This window comes from Saccostrea cucullata, unplaced genomic scaffold, assembly GCF_032062105.1.
Source record: "Saccostrea cucullata isolate Sc308-1 unplaced genomic scaffold, CSIRO_AGI_Scuc_v1 ctg501, whole genome shotgun sequence".
NCBI classification, from domain to species: domain Eukaryota; kingdom Metazoa; phylum Mollusca; class Bivalvia; order Ostreida; family Ostreidae; genus Saccostrea; species Saccostrea cuccullata.
In genome coordinates, this window is record NW_026935502.1 from 591668 (window position 1) to 610543 (window position 18876).

General features: G+C 33.7%; 1 protein-coding gene across 1 annotated transcript; it reads right to left on the minus strand.

Annotated features, from left to right (window-relative positions):
- Nucleotides 1–1567: 1567 nt before the first annotated feature.
- LOC134243056 (double-stranded RNA-specific adenosine deaminase-like) lies at nt 1568–17446 on the minus strand. Its single transcript, XM_062725278.1, has 14 exons — nt 17341–17446; nt 13624–13765; nt 11077–11200; nt 10695–10831; nt 10448–10580; nt 8874–9297; nt 8626–8827; nt 8161–8302; nt 5831–6017; nt 5552–5645; nt 5241–5393; nt 4108–4190; nt 2258–2434; nt 1568–2141 (listed from the first exon to the last, which is right to left on the minus strand). Exons 1-14 carry the CDS (start codon nt 17342–17344, stop codon nt 1669–1671), a joined length of 2475 nt encoding a protein of 824 aa, XP_062581262.1. The 5' UTR covers nt 17345–17446; the 3' UTR covers nt 1568–1668.
- Nucleotides 17447–18876: the final 1430 nt, after the last annotated feature.

Genomic DNA, 18876 nt, shown 5'->3' on the forward strand with positions numbered 1-18876 from the left:
GCCTAGCATGTCGCCAGTTTTGTTTTAATTAATTAAATATGAAGTTTCTTGTATTTATAATTTATCCAAAACAGACAATAAATAACTGCTTTCGTTGTTTATACGATAAACTACATGTAGAAGCTTAGTCAAAAAAGTAGTTCTGAGTGAAAAAAAAAATTTATCGATGTGTAAAAATTTTTATTCCAATCAAAACACAGGAATTCAATAGATACAATGAAGATTGGAATTATTAATGAATATATATTTCCTTCTTTTTACGTACTATTTAATTATCAATGACCAACCGGCGACGAAAAGATCAACTCCTTATTTGAAATTGAAGATGAATTTCATTTCATTTTATAATGTCCAACATATGAAAATTTAAGGAAGAAATATATTTAAAAAATATTATTATCAAAATAGTAGTGTATATAAATTGATACAATTACTTAGTTTATTATGATAATGATTAATATTGATTTACTAGTATGATATTACAATAATATCTATGTAGATATGCACATTTATCAATGGTTGTGTAAATACATTGTAATATATTTTTACATGGCAACTTTTGAGCAGACGCTCTATACAACTGAGCCAAGCGGACGACAGAGTTATTACCGGTATGTCAGGTCGCCGAAATTCTCTGGAATTTGTATGATTAACTTGTCACATAATTCAGATTGATAATCACACGGATACTTTTATTGTCAAAAAAGGAGTACGTCAGGGTTGTATACTCACATCAACTATATTTCTGATGATCATGAATATATGGTTGACTGAGTCATTCAGAAAACAAAAAAAGGCATCCCATTTCCGGATATCACAAAACGGGCTCTTGATTGGAGCCCATAGGGACCTTTTGAGGACCGGAAGACCCAAGCAAACCTAGAAAAAAAAGCCAAATACGTAGATTTCATCTGGGCCCAACTGAAAATTGAAACCAAAAAAAGGAGTCCGCTGATGGCGTTGGGTTGTGGTTCTATGCTGTCAGATGCAAAAAATCATTTTATCTGAGCTTATCCTAAATTTCAAGGGAAAGTCTCGTAACATCACGCGGGATCTATCAATGCAGCTGTGAAAGATGACTAGTAAATTTAGTTGTATTTTACCTGTTACATTTTACCTTAAACGGGAGGGGTATAACAAAATCGAATCTAAAAACAGATTAATTTTGTCTAAATTTCATCGTTATGAACCATCTATTTTGTACAATTTCGGAGATCGTATGGAATTAAAATTTAATAAAATCAGAAAGGGTCACTTCATTGCTGCTACAATAATCCCTGAAGGAAAGATACCTTTATAAAATAGATCAGTCGTTTATCATCCGCATTGATTATCTCGAATTTTATGCATGAATTTTATAGAAAAATTGTTATAAGGACAAAAAATAATTTGCTGATTATTGTTTTTTTTCCCTGATATATTAACCTAGCAAAACAAAATAAAATAAATGATGCATTTAACAGCATTATATTTTTAAAAATAAATATTCATAAATGTAACTTTTATATATCTTGTGTTAACTGTAAATTTTATATGTCTTGTATTCAGGATTATTTTTTCTCACAGTTTATATTGCAAAACGTGAAAAACAAGATGAAAAATTGTCAAATTTTGTCATTTCTCCTCTCTTAAGACGACCTTGTCTGCAGGGTCAGTTGGTATCAACTATCAAGTACGTACATATAATAGCATGGTTTCCAAACAAAACAGGTCAACTTCGGGTGGTTTTTTAACCCAGTCACCATACCCATTCCCAGACATGGTTGATTCAAATATTTTTTTGGCTGCTAGATAATCATGTGCCAGATTTTTTGTTTTGCGATACGTGCGTTGTACGTTGCTATGATATGCTTGAGCAAATGAATGGGAAAATGATCTTTTGCAGAGACGAGATGCTGTGTTTGTACTCATTTCCTTCCCGTGTGTCCCGTCAGTCAGTTCTACCGAGTCGTCTGCTGCGTTCCAGTTGATGCTGTGAGCGCGGGATTTATCCACAATACGAACATCATTCATATCTGTCACACATCCCAAGTCTGGGTGATGTAGCTTAAATCCAGAGGGTAGGTCTGCTAGTTCATTGTTCCCACGTCTCACACGACAGCACATTGCTCTTGACATGTGGCCATCACTAAACAACTGACCTACAAGTGAAGGAATGTTCGTTTCATCTTTTCACTCATACAACAAAGATAAAAACAAGTACAGTGGATGTTTGAATAGTGACGAGTAATTTTTACAGATGAATATATATACGTGCCCAAGGTAATAGATGAGAGGTAAATCGGTTCTACAAACAGCGATAAAAGCGCCCCCTGGAGTCCTAGAACGTTCCAGCGACAGATTTTGTCACTACATGACATCGTACGAAGACGTTCTCCTCGGCGGATCCCATCCAGAGTCTGAGGAGCGTCATCAACTGGTATGGTTCCCTCTCCTTTTTAATGCAAACGATAAGTTTGGAATTTATAAAAAAAAAAAATAAAGTTAAATATTTAGTTAATTTAAATTATAATAATTATACACTGAGTGGTTAGAGCGTCTGGTCTAGAGTCGCGAAGTAAGGAGTCAATCCTTACGTCACGGGTTTGAATCCCACTGTGGGACCTGGAGACCGATCCTTCGGATGAAACCGTATAAACCGAGGTCCCGTGTCACAGTAGGTGCTGGCGCGAAAAAGATCCCTCCCTGCTCAATGGCCGTAAGTGCCGAGTATAGGACAAAATTTGCAGCTCTCCATCGGCAAGTGGTGGCGTCTCCATATGAGTGAAAAATTCTTGAGAGGGACGTTTAAACAATATACAATTAATCAATCATCATAATATACACTGTAACAAGAGTATTCTTTAATAATAAACCAGCTTTTCATGGTCTTCCACCTTCAGTGGAAGACCTTTTTGTTTTTCTAAGCGAAGGTTTCTTTTCCACTACATTTTGCTATTATTCCTACCAATTTTGTGCAGACAAGTTCTCAGAAACGGCTCGTTCGATTTGCATGAAATTTTCAGGCCTGAAAGGTCAAACCGAAAGTGGCCAAAAATTACCGGTATTTTTTCAGGTATTTACAAAATTTAAATGATTGCCAACCTTGAAGACTTCAGATCTTATTTATCTGTCGATTTGCATCACTTTCGGTCTAAGCGGAAGTAGTCATAGATTGTGTTTTTTTCATTTATGCCAGCTTTCATTTTAATGATGAAATTCTACAAGAAAGACTATCATTATTATTCTTCGAATGGCCTGCTTGGCGTAGTGGTCAGAGCGTCAGCTATATAGCGTCGCGAAGTAAAGAGTCAATCCTTACGTCACAGGTTTGAATTCCATAGTGGGACGTAGAGACCGGTCCTTCTGATGAGACCGTATAAAGCGAGACCCCGTGTCACAGTAGGTGCTGGAACGAAAAAGATCCCTCACTGCTCTTTGGCCCTAAGTGCTGAGTATGGGACAAAATTTGTAGCTTTCCACCAGAAAGTGGTGAATTCTCCACATGAGTGAAAAAGTCTCGAGAAGGACGTTTAACAACATACAATATTTACATTTCCAATGTCTTTTTCCGAGATAAAATTACAAGTATTTCCCCCTTCAATGTATCGGCGCGGTTCCAAAAAAAACCACGTGCAGGGCAGAACAAACAGCTAGACAGAAGAAGGGCTTGGAGCACGTGGATTGGCGGAATCAAAGCATGTAAATATAAGGAATAACTGTCAGATTTTTCAATTTCATGACGATGATCAATCGATTGGCTTGCGTGATAATTTTTTGCATAAACCAAATCAATCAATCGAATGGCCTCTTTAGGATAATTTTTTTTCCACTATAAACCTTTTAACTTTCAGTGATACTGAAAACTGGGTGGAAGACCTACTCATTGCAATGAGCTTTACTCAAGTGGAATTATATTTTGCTTAATAAAATCATTCAAATCAGTTTAATCATTAGTTTTAATTAAACAAGTACAAAGAAAACCTAAGACCAAAGAGCTCGAGCGTACAGTCAATATCGGGTTTATGTGCATAAATTTTCCTCAAAATGAAAATTCAATAAAACAAATCTTTCAAATAATTATGCAAAAAGTTATTTTTTTTCTCTAGATCAAAGAATAGGACCTACCGTTCTCCAATTTTGTCCTCAGTAGTCCTTGCTGTCCGTTGTCAAAAATAGGTTCGTGGTGTGAATCGGTACCAGGTTCCGCACTGTAAAGTACGATCACCACAGTGGACAAGAATTGCATGGAGAGCAATCATATTTATTTATATTACACGTATATCCAGGATAATTTTAAAATTAAAGCAATTGCATTCATCACACTAGCAGCAGAACTGTAGCTCTCCGAAAAAATATGTATTGACACATCGGAGAGTTACAGTGCGTCCCATAGAAAAAATGTATATTTATTGCGCAAAAAGAATGCGCTCGGTTATGGATTAATTCTTCCAAATTCTTACCTCAATTGCAAAAAAGCTAGATTTCAAAAAGTTCTTACTACTCTATCAATTATTCGCGTGGTTTACATTTGTACGAAGCACGTTAAATTGGACCGAATTATCTTGCAAATCAAAATGGCAGTACAAATAGACGAAATTTTCGAGGATCTCAATTTCAGGGCGAGGAGGGCTATTAAAATCAATAATATACATTTATTGGAGTTCTTCAACATTTTTTCACTGTCTGCCTGAGGCCGTTAGGCCGAAGGCAGACAGTTTGGTTCGAGGGTCGACAAAACGCATTTTGCCCAGAACTCTGTCAATAAATGTTTTGTTATACCTTTCATTTTATTTTGTATTTTTTGACATACATGTATTTTGTACTATATTCCGTAATGTAACATCAGGTCTGTCACTGTTTAACACCAACGAATGAAAATGAGATTAAGCTCCGCCCATTCTGTGACGTAAGCGGTCCAACATCGATTTTTTTATGCCCGCTCAGCAAAACATTAAAAATGTTAGACTTTTTTCGTATAGATTTGTATAGGAACAATATTTTAAAGGTATAACAACAAGGAATGTTTTGTAGTGGAAACAGTGAAAGAATATGTTAGGAACACTCGGTTAGTAATATTTGAGATGACAGTTTTAAAAACATGGAGAAATAAATCGAGAAACTAGCGCACTTTTTGTGCGCAATAAATATACAGTTTTTTCAACGGGTGGCACTGTAGCTCTCCAGTCTGTCAATATATATATATTTTTTTTGGAGAGCTACAGTTCTGCAGCTATTATCACACGTATAATCATCCTTACTGTGTAAACACAGCCCCATCACCACAGGGGGCGGTAGATATATACAGATGAAAGGACAAGTGTGACGCCAGTCTAAGTTTTCCGGAAGATGCTCTTTTCAGTAAGTCACTTTCCCCAGAAGACTGTAACTGGCAAATTTGGTTATACAAGTACCTACAAAGAGTTATCAAGTTCAAATACACGTCTTCTAAATACTTTTTTATTATTAAAATTAAACAAGTGGTAAACATTATCAAATGTTTCGTTCACGAATGTATATGGCGTAAGCAATAGTGAATTTCACAAAAAATTGCGTTATTTTTGTTTTTAACCTTCGAAAACCTCGATTTGCTATGACTTCTGCGTGAGAATCATTAATAACATTCCCGTCAACACAGAGGTTATTTCCGGTTACACAGCGGTTTCCTGTAAGATAACATTGACAAAAACATAGGTCATGATCTTCAGTTGAAATCTTGAGCAATTCATGTTTTCCTACATATCAATGAAAATCTTTCAAAACCCATTGAGTCAGTATCATAATTTCTAGTTGATTGATCTCTGTATTTCATGAAATATCTTTTTAGCATGCATTATATTTTTTAAACTACCTGTTCCAATGCTAACAACAGATAAGTTGTCCGTATTTTTATCGAGTAGCAAAATGGCCGCTATGACCTTTCTTCCAGACAAGTCCTCTGTCAAGGTCGAAACGATTCTCTCGAATTCCCTCATTGTTATAGCGGCTACTTTGTCGCTCCAGGATTCTATTGTTTGTGGAACTCTGCCTCCGGGGTTCTGGGTGTTAATTATATTATAATTATCAAACATTTCAGCTTCTGGTATGAAAAAATAATTTCTACATTTTAAAATAAAAAGTTAGATTTTGACATATTAAAACCTAGCTTGCTAAAACCTTTTAAATTGTCAACGAAATGATTGTAATGGATAAATTAAATGGTTTTTGCTATTTCTAACAAGCTTTAATTTCAAAGCTATATATTACCATCCCGATTTCTTTGGGGGGCATCTCAAAAGTAGTCAAATTTTACTATTGGATCCTTTGGGAATTTGTTGGAAAAGCGCCAAATTATTAAATTTTTTCCCCATATTTATGAATTTCTGTCATTCAAGTAGATGAAAGTGATTGTAAAACGTCACCAAATTGTGAAATTTCAAAAAAGTTCACCATCTAGGAATAAATTACTAAGTTTATTTTTCAAAGCAAAATACCTCTAAAATTGCCATATTACGGTACTTCTATACTTACATATCAGTACAGATGAATTATCGGCGCATATGATTTTTTCGGTAAAAAAAAAATAAAAATGTTTAGATTGCTAGTGTGTTTCTTTAAATGTTCTGTCATCAGTTATTAGTATTAATATCCATGGACGTCTTGGACATACATGTACAAGCGAGTCATACGGCATTCTTCGGCGTCATGCATTGCTTACAAAATAAAAAAAAAATGGTGACGTCGTTAGAGCCATTTCAGCGGTTTTTCCTTATTACTGTCGTAAAATAACATTCTAGACCAATAGGAGTAACAGATAATGTTAATTTTATATTAAAATCAAAATATTTGGCGAAAATTTCATTCTCGCAAATGTATAAAAGAAATTAAAATTTGCAAAGTCATGACTCAGAATTCGAGAAAATTTCGTCTCTTAATAAAGAGATAATGCTTCATTTCTACATAATTCTGTTACCGTAAGAACTGGAATTGTAACTTTTAAAAAATTCAAACGTCATAATGGAGTAACAGATAATGTTAATTTTATATTAAAATCAAAATATTTGGCAAAGGTGTACTGTCTCACAAATGTCTGCATGAAATTAAAAAGCTGTGCAAAGTCATGCGCACTCTATATCTACAAAACCACAATTCAGAAGATAATGCTACATTTTTGCCATACACAAGGTCTATAAATAGCATATGCTGAACTTTTAAAAAATTCTCATAATGTTTGTGACGTCAAAACACATGTGAAAAACTCATTTACTAGATCTTGCTCTAAAATTGATTCTCAAACAGGATAAAATATTATACAATGTATAACAAAATTTAAAATAAAATCGATGACAAGTGAAATGTTGTGTTTTTATCATATAATAATTTGTACACAGTTTATAAGATAAATGTTGATAAATTAAATTATATTGGATTAATCGTTTTAGTGAAAAAGCACCTGTGGTTAAAAATCTTACTTTTCAGGTTTGCGCAGTGAAAGCAAGTTTGAAAAGATATGTATTTTTAATTAAGCAATTTGCTATCAAAGACCTTCAATTAGCACTTTGAAAAATAGTTGAATATTTGAACAATGATATAAGTATTAAATATCTAAGATATCGTTTACTTTAGATTTTAAACATATTAGACATGATAAAAAGGATGCACCTATCATGTACACCTTGAAAAAAAGGACTCCTGGCACAAAAGATTTGTGTTTTAATGGTCGCCATGCTTATTTTTGGAAAATGTTATTATCCACCCATTCTGTTGCCGAGATATGACCATTTCTGACAATGAACTGTTCTTGTCATAAAAATTAACTCACATGGAAAGAAATATAAAACTCGGATAAAATTTTCAACTTTTGTGATAGAACGCTACGGAGGGGGTCACGTGACCGCCAATATCACGTGATTCGCGCATGCGCAGAACGGTGGTTGATATGCATTAAAATCGGGGAGGATCAATTTAAAATATAATCAACATTAAAACCAAATATTGTTTCTTGTATGGAAGTTATTCAATCAGTTTGCGAACTTTTTGATCACCCCTCGTATTATACAATGTATAACAAAATTTAAAATAAAATCGATGAATATGCATTTTATCAAGTGAAATGTTGTGTTTTTATTCATATAATAAGTAGTTCTGTTCAAAATAAATGTTGATATTGAATTATATTTGAATTTTCTGAGAAAACCGCACCTGTGTCGATTGTAATTTATATCTTCCACTTTTTTTAAGGTTTCTCAGTGCTGCTGCAGTCGCTCGATTTTCTGCCTCTCGCTTACTTTTTCCAGACACCTTTGGAAACTGTTCCTCGTCCAATCGAGCTGCCATGTAAAACCTGGATAATAAACATGTTGTTTAAATAGCAAGTGGTCTTTGAGACTTTAAGCCTACCTTTAATTGTCAGAAATATTTACAAAAAAAATATCTCGGAAGGGTACAATCCTATCATGTACATTTGTTTGAAAAAAAAAGGATCGCCTTCATGGCACAATGATAAGAGTGTTTGCTCTAAAGTCGCAGAGTAAAATGTTAATCTTTACGTTGTCGGTTCGAATCCCAATGCAGGACTTGGAAACAAGTCCTTTGACTAAGACTGTACAAACCGAAGTCCGTGTCACAGAAGGTGCAGGTACGGATAAGATCCCTGAGTTCTATCACTGCTCGATGACCCTTACTGCCGAATAAAGGCCTCCACCGGCAGATGGTGGTGTCTCAATCTCAGAGTAAAGGCCTCCACCGGCAGATGGTGGTGTCTCAATCTCAGAGTAAAGGCCTCCACCGGCTAATGGTGGTGTCTCAATCTCAGAGTAAAGGCCTTTACCGGCAAATGGTGGTGTCTCAATGTCAGAGTAAAGGCCCCCTGCCGGCAAATGGTGGTGTCTCAGTATCAGAGTGAAGGCCTCCACCGATTAATGGTGGTGTCTCAATCTCAGAGTAAAGGCCTCCACCGGCAGTTGGTGGTGTCTCAATTTCAGAGTAAAGGCCTCCACCGGCAAATGGTGGTGTCTCAATGTCAGAGTAAAGGCCTCCACCGGCAGATGGTGGTGTCTCTATGTCAGAGTGAAGGCCTCCACCGACTAATGGTGGTGTCTCAATGTCAGAGTAAAGGCCTCCACCGGCAAATGGTGGTGTCTCAATGTCAGAGTAAAGGCCTTCACCGGCAAATGGTGGTGTCTCAGTATCAGAGTGAAGGCCTTCACCGGCAAATGGTGGTGTCTCAATGTCAGAGTAAAAGCCTCCTCCAGCTAATGGTGGTGTCTCAATGTCAGAGTGAAAATACTCGAATGGACGTTTAACAAACAAGCAGAATTTAAGAGAACCACGCTTTTCCTTTGACAAGCACGAGAGAACATTTTATTAAAATATGGTCGAGTCTGAAATAGACTAATCTCTATACATTGTTTATTTTCATCGTGACGCCTAATGACACTTTTGGGTGCCAATTGAAATTAAGTTATTATTATTTTTGAAGAAAACAGTGTACATTAAACGGGTTCCATTTTTATTATGGTACAATTATTCGAAATTCGTTTGCTTGATGGCTGATATGTAAAAAAAATTGTTTTGATAAAACAGATAGGGGTAAAACATGGATTAATTGCAGTGTTACAACGCACTTTGAAAAAAGCACTTTGAAAAAAATTTTCAAAGTGCTGAACATTGCATTAGCACTTTGAAAAAAATAATTTCTGTTTATTTTACGCACTTTGAAAAAAATGTAAAGATTGGTTAATATTCCTTCAAATTTATGATAAATAACATTAGCTGGTTTGATAACTTTTTTTATATAAACATCACCTGAGATATTGACGTTTTAAATATTTAAGGTTTTGATAAAATAAAAGGGAAAATTAAAAAACTATGACGATTGTTTATGTTCATTAATTCGTTTCTTCTTTTTTTTTAACGTGTAATTAGATGTAAAGGTGGTGGTAACAGAGGACAGCTTCAAGAAACTTAGCATTTATCTTGGTTCAAAACGTTCTCAATGCGTTTTACTGTATATAAAAAAGCTTTAATCTGTTTTAATTTACCATTTATTATTGGAAGTTTTGAGGTCATACCAGTTAGGTAAATTCATAATTATTTGAATGCTTTGAGTATAAAAACTTGAAGATATATATATTGATTTTACCCTTTTTAGGTTTATTGCTCCCCTCCCCCGTTTATTACCAACACCTATATGTATTGGAAAGATAAAGATTTAAAATCGTCCACCTTAAATCAATTCGTTAAGTTATTTGATAAATAACAAATAAAATCGACTAAAATATGATTTTTTTTCAAAGTGCGTGGTAAAATATATTTGTTTTCTTCTATAAAATTACGAAAACATTCACATTTTCTTGCTTATATATTGTAATAAAATGTGTTTGGATAAATGCATTAATCTAAACACTATTAGGTTTTAAATATTATATATATACAGTGTATATTTTTTAAGAAAAACGTTTACACGTCCTAGATATACATTATGTACCTGTTTGGGTATTCGTCCTTCACGCTGCAGTTCCAATAGAGCTACATTGGCTGCTTTTTTCCTTCCCTCTTTCTTGTTTCCATGCTCGACTTTCTGGAACACACGGTTACCAAGCTCGGCATGCATGTAAAACCTTGTAAAGATACTTCACATAAATAAGACTCTTTAATTCTATTCAAGTATTTCCTGATAATTTTTATTAATAACATTCACAAACTTCAGAAACTTAGATCTAATTTTTACATACGTTGGACAATGTGGTGGACCTCTCTGTGAATCCTGTACGATATGTCCAGTTTGTCCGTTTGACTGTGCGTACTCCATAAAGGCACTAACGGGATCTTTGTCAGGAATAGCCAGCTCAGTAAGCTCCGTAATCAGTTCCTGTAAAAATGTGAATGGAACTGTCTGTTGAATACATGACAAAATCATATGCATCATCCAAAATGTTGTAAGCATATATTTCTGTTTCTCACGTTTCAAAAAAAAATACGAACAAAATATTCACCACTTTAACATAAATTAATTATTTTGCTAATTTGATTCAATCGTGGATAATATTTTTTTTAAATCGTATGCATTAAAAAAATATATTTCTTGTTAAACACAAAAATTTTAAGTCTTTGTACCTCATCCGTAACTTGTTGTAGTCGCCTAAGAGCCCTATCAGCCGCTTTTGTTTTAGCATCTTTTTTGTTTGGGGCCTCCGCCGTACATATAATCTCATCTCCTAAACAGGCAGAGGCTATAAACCTTAACATAAAAAAAGGATCATTGTTTGATAACTGTAAAAAAAAAAATAAAGAGAAATGAAATATGAAAAAATTCCTCATTTTGCCATTAAAAAAAAACTAAAACGCGATTGTAAAGATATAAGAATAAATAAAAAAAAAGAATTTCCATTTCAGGGTTTACTAAGGCGCATTATTATATCCTACTCTATTTTTTAAAAAAAAAAACATTATATCTCCGAATCTTTGGTTTTCTAATTTAAAACATTGAAATGAAAATGGTAAAAATATTGTACCGTGTAGATCTCAGAAACATCTTAAACAATATAAATCTGTAAAGGAGGCATAAAACACGGAACTCTGGAAATTGCAGAGTGGTACATCTGAATCAGGACCTACAGTAAGCTCCATGAATGTATCGGGAATACGGATCATGCCGTAGTCAAATCCAGTATAAATACAAAGGCTAGCAATTGGTAAGAATCCAGTCAATCAGAATACTACCCATTAGCTAATAAGGTCATTATGATGGCGATAGAATTTACGAAATACCGACTTTAAACGAGGTTGTTGAAATCCCTGCAACATCAAGCTATCTGTCAGTAGCCTGTCGCGGTTTAAACTATGATCGTACTCGGAGCCTGCTCTTTAGTATCAAATAAGTTAAAAGATGTAAACACCATATGCAGATATTGGCAGATATTTCCATTGTCCATTAACATATGAAAATTTTCATGCAGCTTCTCTAGTACCGCTGAACTTGTCGCAGTAGGTGTTGCCCGAAAAAAAGATTTCTCAGTGCTCAATGGCTTGAAATCAAATTACCACAGAGTATGACATATACATTGTTCTATTTCAAATTTGAAACATTTGCATACAAGAAAAAGGTGTTAATTATTTTTTTATGATAAACGTAATGACTTTGTAACGATTTATAGCTTTCTGTATTCTTATTATGCAAGTCGGTTTTTGAGGATCTAATATTGGCTGAAGCAGATCACGTGACCTATAACAAAGATATATAAGCGAGCGCAGCATGGCTGTGGGGTTTCAGGCAGCAGACAGAAGAAGACGATAATTTCGGAGAAAAGATAAGTTGGCTAGATTGCCTAATATATCAATACTACGTGTATGGCACGCCAAATTCACAAAAATGAGATCATCATAGTTTCACAATCGATAAACTAGGTTTATCGGTTGTAAACTAGTCTATAGTTTACAAACCGTAAACTATAGTTAAGAACGTTAATCTATATTTCACATCTGTAAACCATAGAACTTTAACGCGATAATCTATGTTTCACAACCGTAAACTATACTTAACACCGAAAACAATCATTTGCGATTGCAAAACAAAGATTATCTGATAAATACAGTTTCACAATTTGTAAACTATAGTTTACAAACCGTTAACTATAGTTAATGATCTGATAAATATAGTTTCACAATTTGTGAAACTATGATTAACAACTCTTAACTATAGTTTACGATTGTAAACTATAGTTTCCAAACGTGAATCTATGTTTATCAACAAAATCTATTGTTAACGCTTTATTACAGACAGATAAACTTAGATTAACATTCGTTAACAGTTTATAGTTAACAACCGTTAAATATAGTTTTACAGATGAAAACTATTCTTAACGAATCATTAACTATAGTTTACGGTTTGTAAACTATAGTTTACAGTCGATAAACCTAGTTTATCAATTGTGAAACTATGATTATCTCATTTTTGTGAATTTGGCGTGCCATATACGTGGATTGCATGAACGGTGAAGTCTTGTCACAATAAATAAGTAGTATTGTGTTAGATTAAGTTCAATTTTTAAACTGGTCACTGAGGTAAGGATAACACTATTTTCTTATAAATATACGTTTGTTAAGCCTATATTAATTTATAATTTCAAGATTGTAAATATTTCCCCTCATATATATCTGGCATGCATGTTTAAAATTGGTTGCTTAAATAGGAAAATTCTCTACTTGGCCCTTCAAGATGTCGGCTTTGGGGAATATCTCCGAGGCAAAATACGTCATAGGAAAACCATCTATTGTGTGACTAATCATTTGGAAGCCGACCATAGAGGGAAGTCAACACTCAGAGGCTTGCCTGGTAACCTTTCAGTGTAAGTCTCTGATAGTGCGTCCTGAATAAGGACAACTCAGTAGTCAGTATATCTTCTGTTGACGTACGCTGACCAGTAGCAAGTTGGGACTAAGCAGTATTGATCATGATAAAATATTTGAAGCAAAAACTCGAATATTAATTTCCCTATCATAAAACATTATTAACTAAAATTATATAGAAAAGCTTTTCTAACAACCAGAATTTTCCCTTTGGGACTTTTAAGCATGATCCCATATCTTGCAGAAGTACCTATGTTAGCTTCACATTTAATTTTTTTTGTTTGTTTCCTGTGACATAAGAATTTGAATTCTTACTTTTGATTTCCTGACAACAGATTTGCTTCCGTCTCCTGACATTTCAGAGTTGGTGTCTTTCCAATCTTCTGGCCATATTCCATAAAGGCGCTAATTGCGTTCTTCTGTAGACGGTGTAAAGTGCTTCTGTCAAAACCCTCGGCTAGAAAAGTATATACTTTACAAATAGCCAAACTATACTTATTAATTTTCACTGCGCCACTTGGGCGACTGGAAGATGTGACAGATTCATAACTTTTCTTTGTGTTGTGAAATCACTTAGTTTAATGACGGGTCATTTTCACTGTTTTCGTGGTATGAAGCTTTAAAGACAGGCATTTACCCTCCCCCTTCCCCACGGAAATCTATACCTTCAAATCTCTATCAAGTAAACACTGAACAACCATAAAATCAAATCCCTAAGAAGTAATTTTAGATTCCGCGAAAAAAAATGATATTTTTTCTCCCACGGATAAATTATTATTACAATAACTGACATCTCATTAAGAATTCTTTGCTATTAATTAGAGGCTGTCATAAGACAGTTACACCCGCTAGTAATTGTCCGCATCTTTTAAAACACTAGTGCTAGCTCCCTCGTATCAGGGTAGCGACAAATTCTGTAATTGACATGTATCAAAATAAACACAAATTACATGGTGACCATGGACCACTTAATGTTACTGTAGATCACTAAATTTGCGCGATACCATATTTTCGCGAGATATATATTGAATTTTGATGAGCGAGACAACATTTTCTTGAATTGTGGTTATTGCTCTATATAATCCTAAGGAATACGTGTACTATTATACTCAAGAATTGAAATTTCGCGAGCTCGACCACAATGTCTCGCGTAATTACGCGTAAATAAAGCTCTCACGAATAAAAGTTATTTACAGTAACAGTAATAAAATCATTACCGGTCTTGAATTAAATTCTGGAAAAAAAACTAAATTTAAAGACTGAGTTTGAAATAATATTTTCTATAAAGAAGAAAGAGAAAGAAAAATGCAGACCGGTATTGGAACTCGAAACGTTACTTTTTGAGCCATTGCGACCTCTAAAGTAAGACAAATTGAAACCTCATTGCACATATACAGAACACTGTTTCAAATCATCTGCAAAAGATGAGATAATATGGGAAGGTTTGGAAACCGAGTTTTCTAAAAAAAAAAAAAAATCAAAGATTCAATTTGAGTGCCACAGAAAAAAATGAAGTGTTGCCAGAAAAAATTGCTTTTGAAAATATGTATGACTATTTTAAAATTAACAAAGTCTGTGTTTTAGACGTTCTTTAATTACGAATAAAATGTATTCGTAAAACATTGATGCCCCCGTATGGCAACATAGCGAAGATTAAACTTTTCTTAAATGCAATTTAAATATGTTGGTAACCAAGTAAGGTCTTCTAACAAGAATATGAAAGCCCTAGCTAGCACCACCTGTTCAAAAGTTTAGCAAGGGATAAGTTTTTGAAAGATAGGTCAAAGCTCAGGGTCAAGGTCAAAGTCAATCAAAGTCATAGTTCTTGGTTTCTAAAGAAAGATCTTGTCACAAGGATTACATACACTGTATGTGAAGTATGGTAGCCCCAGCCCTAACCGTTCAAAAGTTATAGCCAAGGTAAAGTTTTTTTAAAGTACATGTACATACATCTCCAAGGTCAAAGGGTCAAATTTGTTGGTAACTAATGAAAGGTCTTGTCACAAAGAATACATATATGAAGTAATCAGAAGTATGAAAGTCCTAGTATCTACCGTTCAAAAGTTATAATTATCGTTTAAGTTTGGAATTTTGTGTTAAAGTGTGTCAAAATCCAAGGTCAAGGTGAAAAGGTCAAATTTGGTGTACCCAAAAGAAAGACCTTGTCACAAGAAATACGCTTGCTAAAACGAAAGTCATAGCTCCACTAAATCAAAAGTTATGGTAAGATTAAAGTTTTTTGTGGAGAAACAGGCCGACAGACAGACGGACAAAAACGGATGGAAACGACAAAAACTATATAACCCCGAATCTTCGATAATGATATGATGGCATAATGATCTTTTTAGGTAAATTATAACTAAAATCTAATTATTGACACGTTTTTTAATTGAAGTCTCACTTTTATATATATTCTATATATTTTATCTTTTCTTTTTATTTTTTATGACATTAAAAACCATTTGGAGTTTGTTATTCCACTACTCGTTACCCGGCTTGATACGAAAATATTAGAGTATTTGGTATGATCAAAAATTGATACATACAGAGAAAATATTTCAGATCAAAATGATTCTTATTGAACTCAAATTCTGATACTGTTTGTCTCGTGAAGGAAAAAATATAGTTTTTATCTTCTTAATGATTATATTTTGACTAGTTTTGTGACATTAATTAATAGGGAATATTTCGATATGCAAGATCATGCTCTACTATGAACAATTTTTAAAATGAGGTGAATTATTTTCAAACAAGTTGATGAAACAAGAATATATTAAGCAGTCTCATTTATAGTCATTATTTCGTTAGTTTTATGGTCGATACAATGACCTAGTCAGCAAATACAATTTTTCATTGAGTCTTATGCTGACTGGCGTTTTCATACTAATAGTTAGTACATTATTTATACACTGTGTTGACGACGGATTTTCCCTTTATTTCCCAGTCATGACAAGGAGCACATGGCGGGTGTGACCGTCAGCAGGTGATGCACACTCCTCCATAGCACCTGATCCTACCTCCGATGATTTGGAGATCCGTGATTCTCTGCTCTTATTTTGTATTGTTTTATGGACTTTTGATCATGAATACTGTTCGTTATCTCCATATGTTTCATCTTTAAGAAATAGGGGAAAAAATACAGAAAAAAAAATTATACCATTTGAATCATTTTGTTTCGTAAGATATTTAAAATAGGTCTAAAATGGATTCTTTTTCAATTCAGATCTACAGAGTTCACATCTGCCGTTTTTCTCGTTGGATGTAATTTTTATGGCGTCCACTTTCAATGGCTAAACTATGTGATGACTGTGTTATCTTGCTAATTTTCTTTTTATAAATGCATGGAATAGGTTTTGTCAAATGATTTCGCAGAGTAATGCGGTCAATCACATTCTTAAAAACACATGTAGTATACACAAAAGTTAATTATTGATACCTGCCAGGTGATTCTACACTGCTTAAATCATTATACAGTTGTTATAACGAAATGTAACTAATTCTATCTTGGTCAGATCAAATACATCCTAAACTACTTTCAAATAATTGAACGCCTATTAGTGACCTTATTTATTGGTTGTTCACATTCCTTAAGCATTTTCCTATAACATTTTCTGTAATATTTTAAATCAGAGTTTGAAAGTACTTAAATGCCTTATTATCCTTCGAGACAGTCTGTCAGTTTCAAATTTATCATTGATGTGTTTGTGTGTTTTTTTTAATAAACATTTTAATTAATTCCAAATGCCAATATCACATGTACTGTAGTTTCACCAAACTTCACAACGGTACAATCGTGATTCAGTTTGCTACCTTGTCAGAAAGAGAACAAAAAGTCAATATTTATAAATTCACCCTTATTTTTAAAAAGCTTAAGATTATCATCTTTTTTTTTCTTTGATTCGCACAAATTTGTATGAAGACAACAAGCAAATCACAAATATTATTAATATCTTGACGAATATTCTATATATATAGAATTGTTCATACATCAAAATAAAAAGAAAAAAATACATGAACTTAGATGTAGCTTACCCATGATATGCCTTCACGTTTTTGTGAGGTGTGAAACATTTTTGTTGATGTGGCTTTTTTATATTATCTGTACCAAACGATGACGAAGATACATGTGAAATACTTAAATCCTATTGGATGATGGTCATCACCGGTTTCGAATTCATGCGTTCTCGGAAAATGCACAAACTGCGTTCCGTAAAGTAGATATTCTACTTTATTTTGATCAAACCAATGTTCAAAAAGGAAATGTATTTTTTATACTATATTATATATAAACCTTTTTTTTCTAAAATATATCCATCTTCGCTAGCCAAGGGTTTCTGATACGCTACTCTCCTCATAAACCCTTGGCATACGGTAAAGTCAAAAGACGGGATTGTTTTCCGTCACGTGATCTCGAATGTATCAGGTACCCACAGATTGCATCATCGCCAGAAATAAAGACACGTGTTAAAAAAAAAATTAAATCCAAGTTTTTACAAGAACAATTAAGAAGCAATAATTGAGTTATGTTTATTCATTATTTATAGAACAAATCTGAAGCTTCAATATAGATTCTTAATCACATATTTAGAAGATATTGGATGACACCATGGCTATTCATAGAATTGAATGTTATCTTACGGATCGTTGTTTACTTGCGTTTTCTATATATTCGATCAATGCATACTATCTTTGCAAGATATATAACTGTATTCAGCGGCAGCTCACACATATTGGTCCGACCAAAATAATTCCATCATGATAAGTAGATACAACATTATTGTTCATGATAAGAGTAAAGTTGTGTATGTCATACGTTAAAGAAATCAAAAATAACGTCAAAATATCATTAGAAAGTCACTTTCCCCCCGAAATGCAAATAAAAAATATCAATATTCCTACGCTCGCTCCCTCCTCAGCCTTTTTTTTACGTGTTTGATAACAGAGAATAATTAGGTCATTCTTCGATTCATATCTTTTCACCAATGAATTGATAATACTATATCAACAATTGTATTAAGTACATGTTTATAGTCCGTTAATTATCATACAATTTGTTCTTAAAGAAAAAATTAATCATTCTGTGTGTGTGTATTATTAAATGACGGAATTTTCAATCCCTGGCCTGCTCGTGTGTACACTTTGTAAACTGTAGGGTATGTGTGGCAAAACGAGAACTGCATGGGTTGGAGATTCGGGTTGTGTTGAAGTTCAGCATACCATTATATATAGAACTTGAATAATGTAAGTAATTTCTGCGACAAATATATTAGTATATTTCAGTTATTTTCAAAACAAAAAAGGTTTTCCATGTTTTCAGTTTAGAATTTTCCGACCCGGTCCTGATTTTCCCAACCCGGCCATTTTAAACACAAGTTGTTGCAGATGCAAATGTTAGAACAAACTATATAAAGTTCAACAGGGATTGTATAATTTTTATTAATCAGAATTCGTATTTATATGATCTAATTAAGAAAAGAAAAGTTTTGTCTGACACCGTAACTTCTCGGCAAAACAAAACGTGTTTCTCCGAGCTCGCTGGATGCGTGTGACAGCTCCATTGCACGTGTG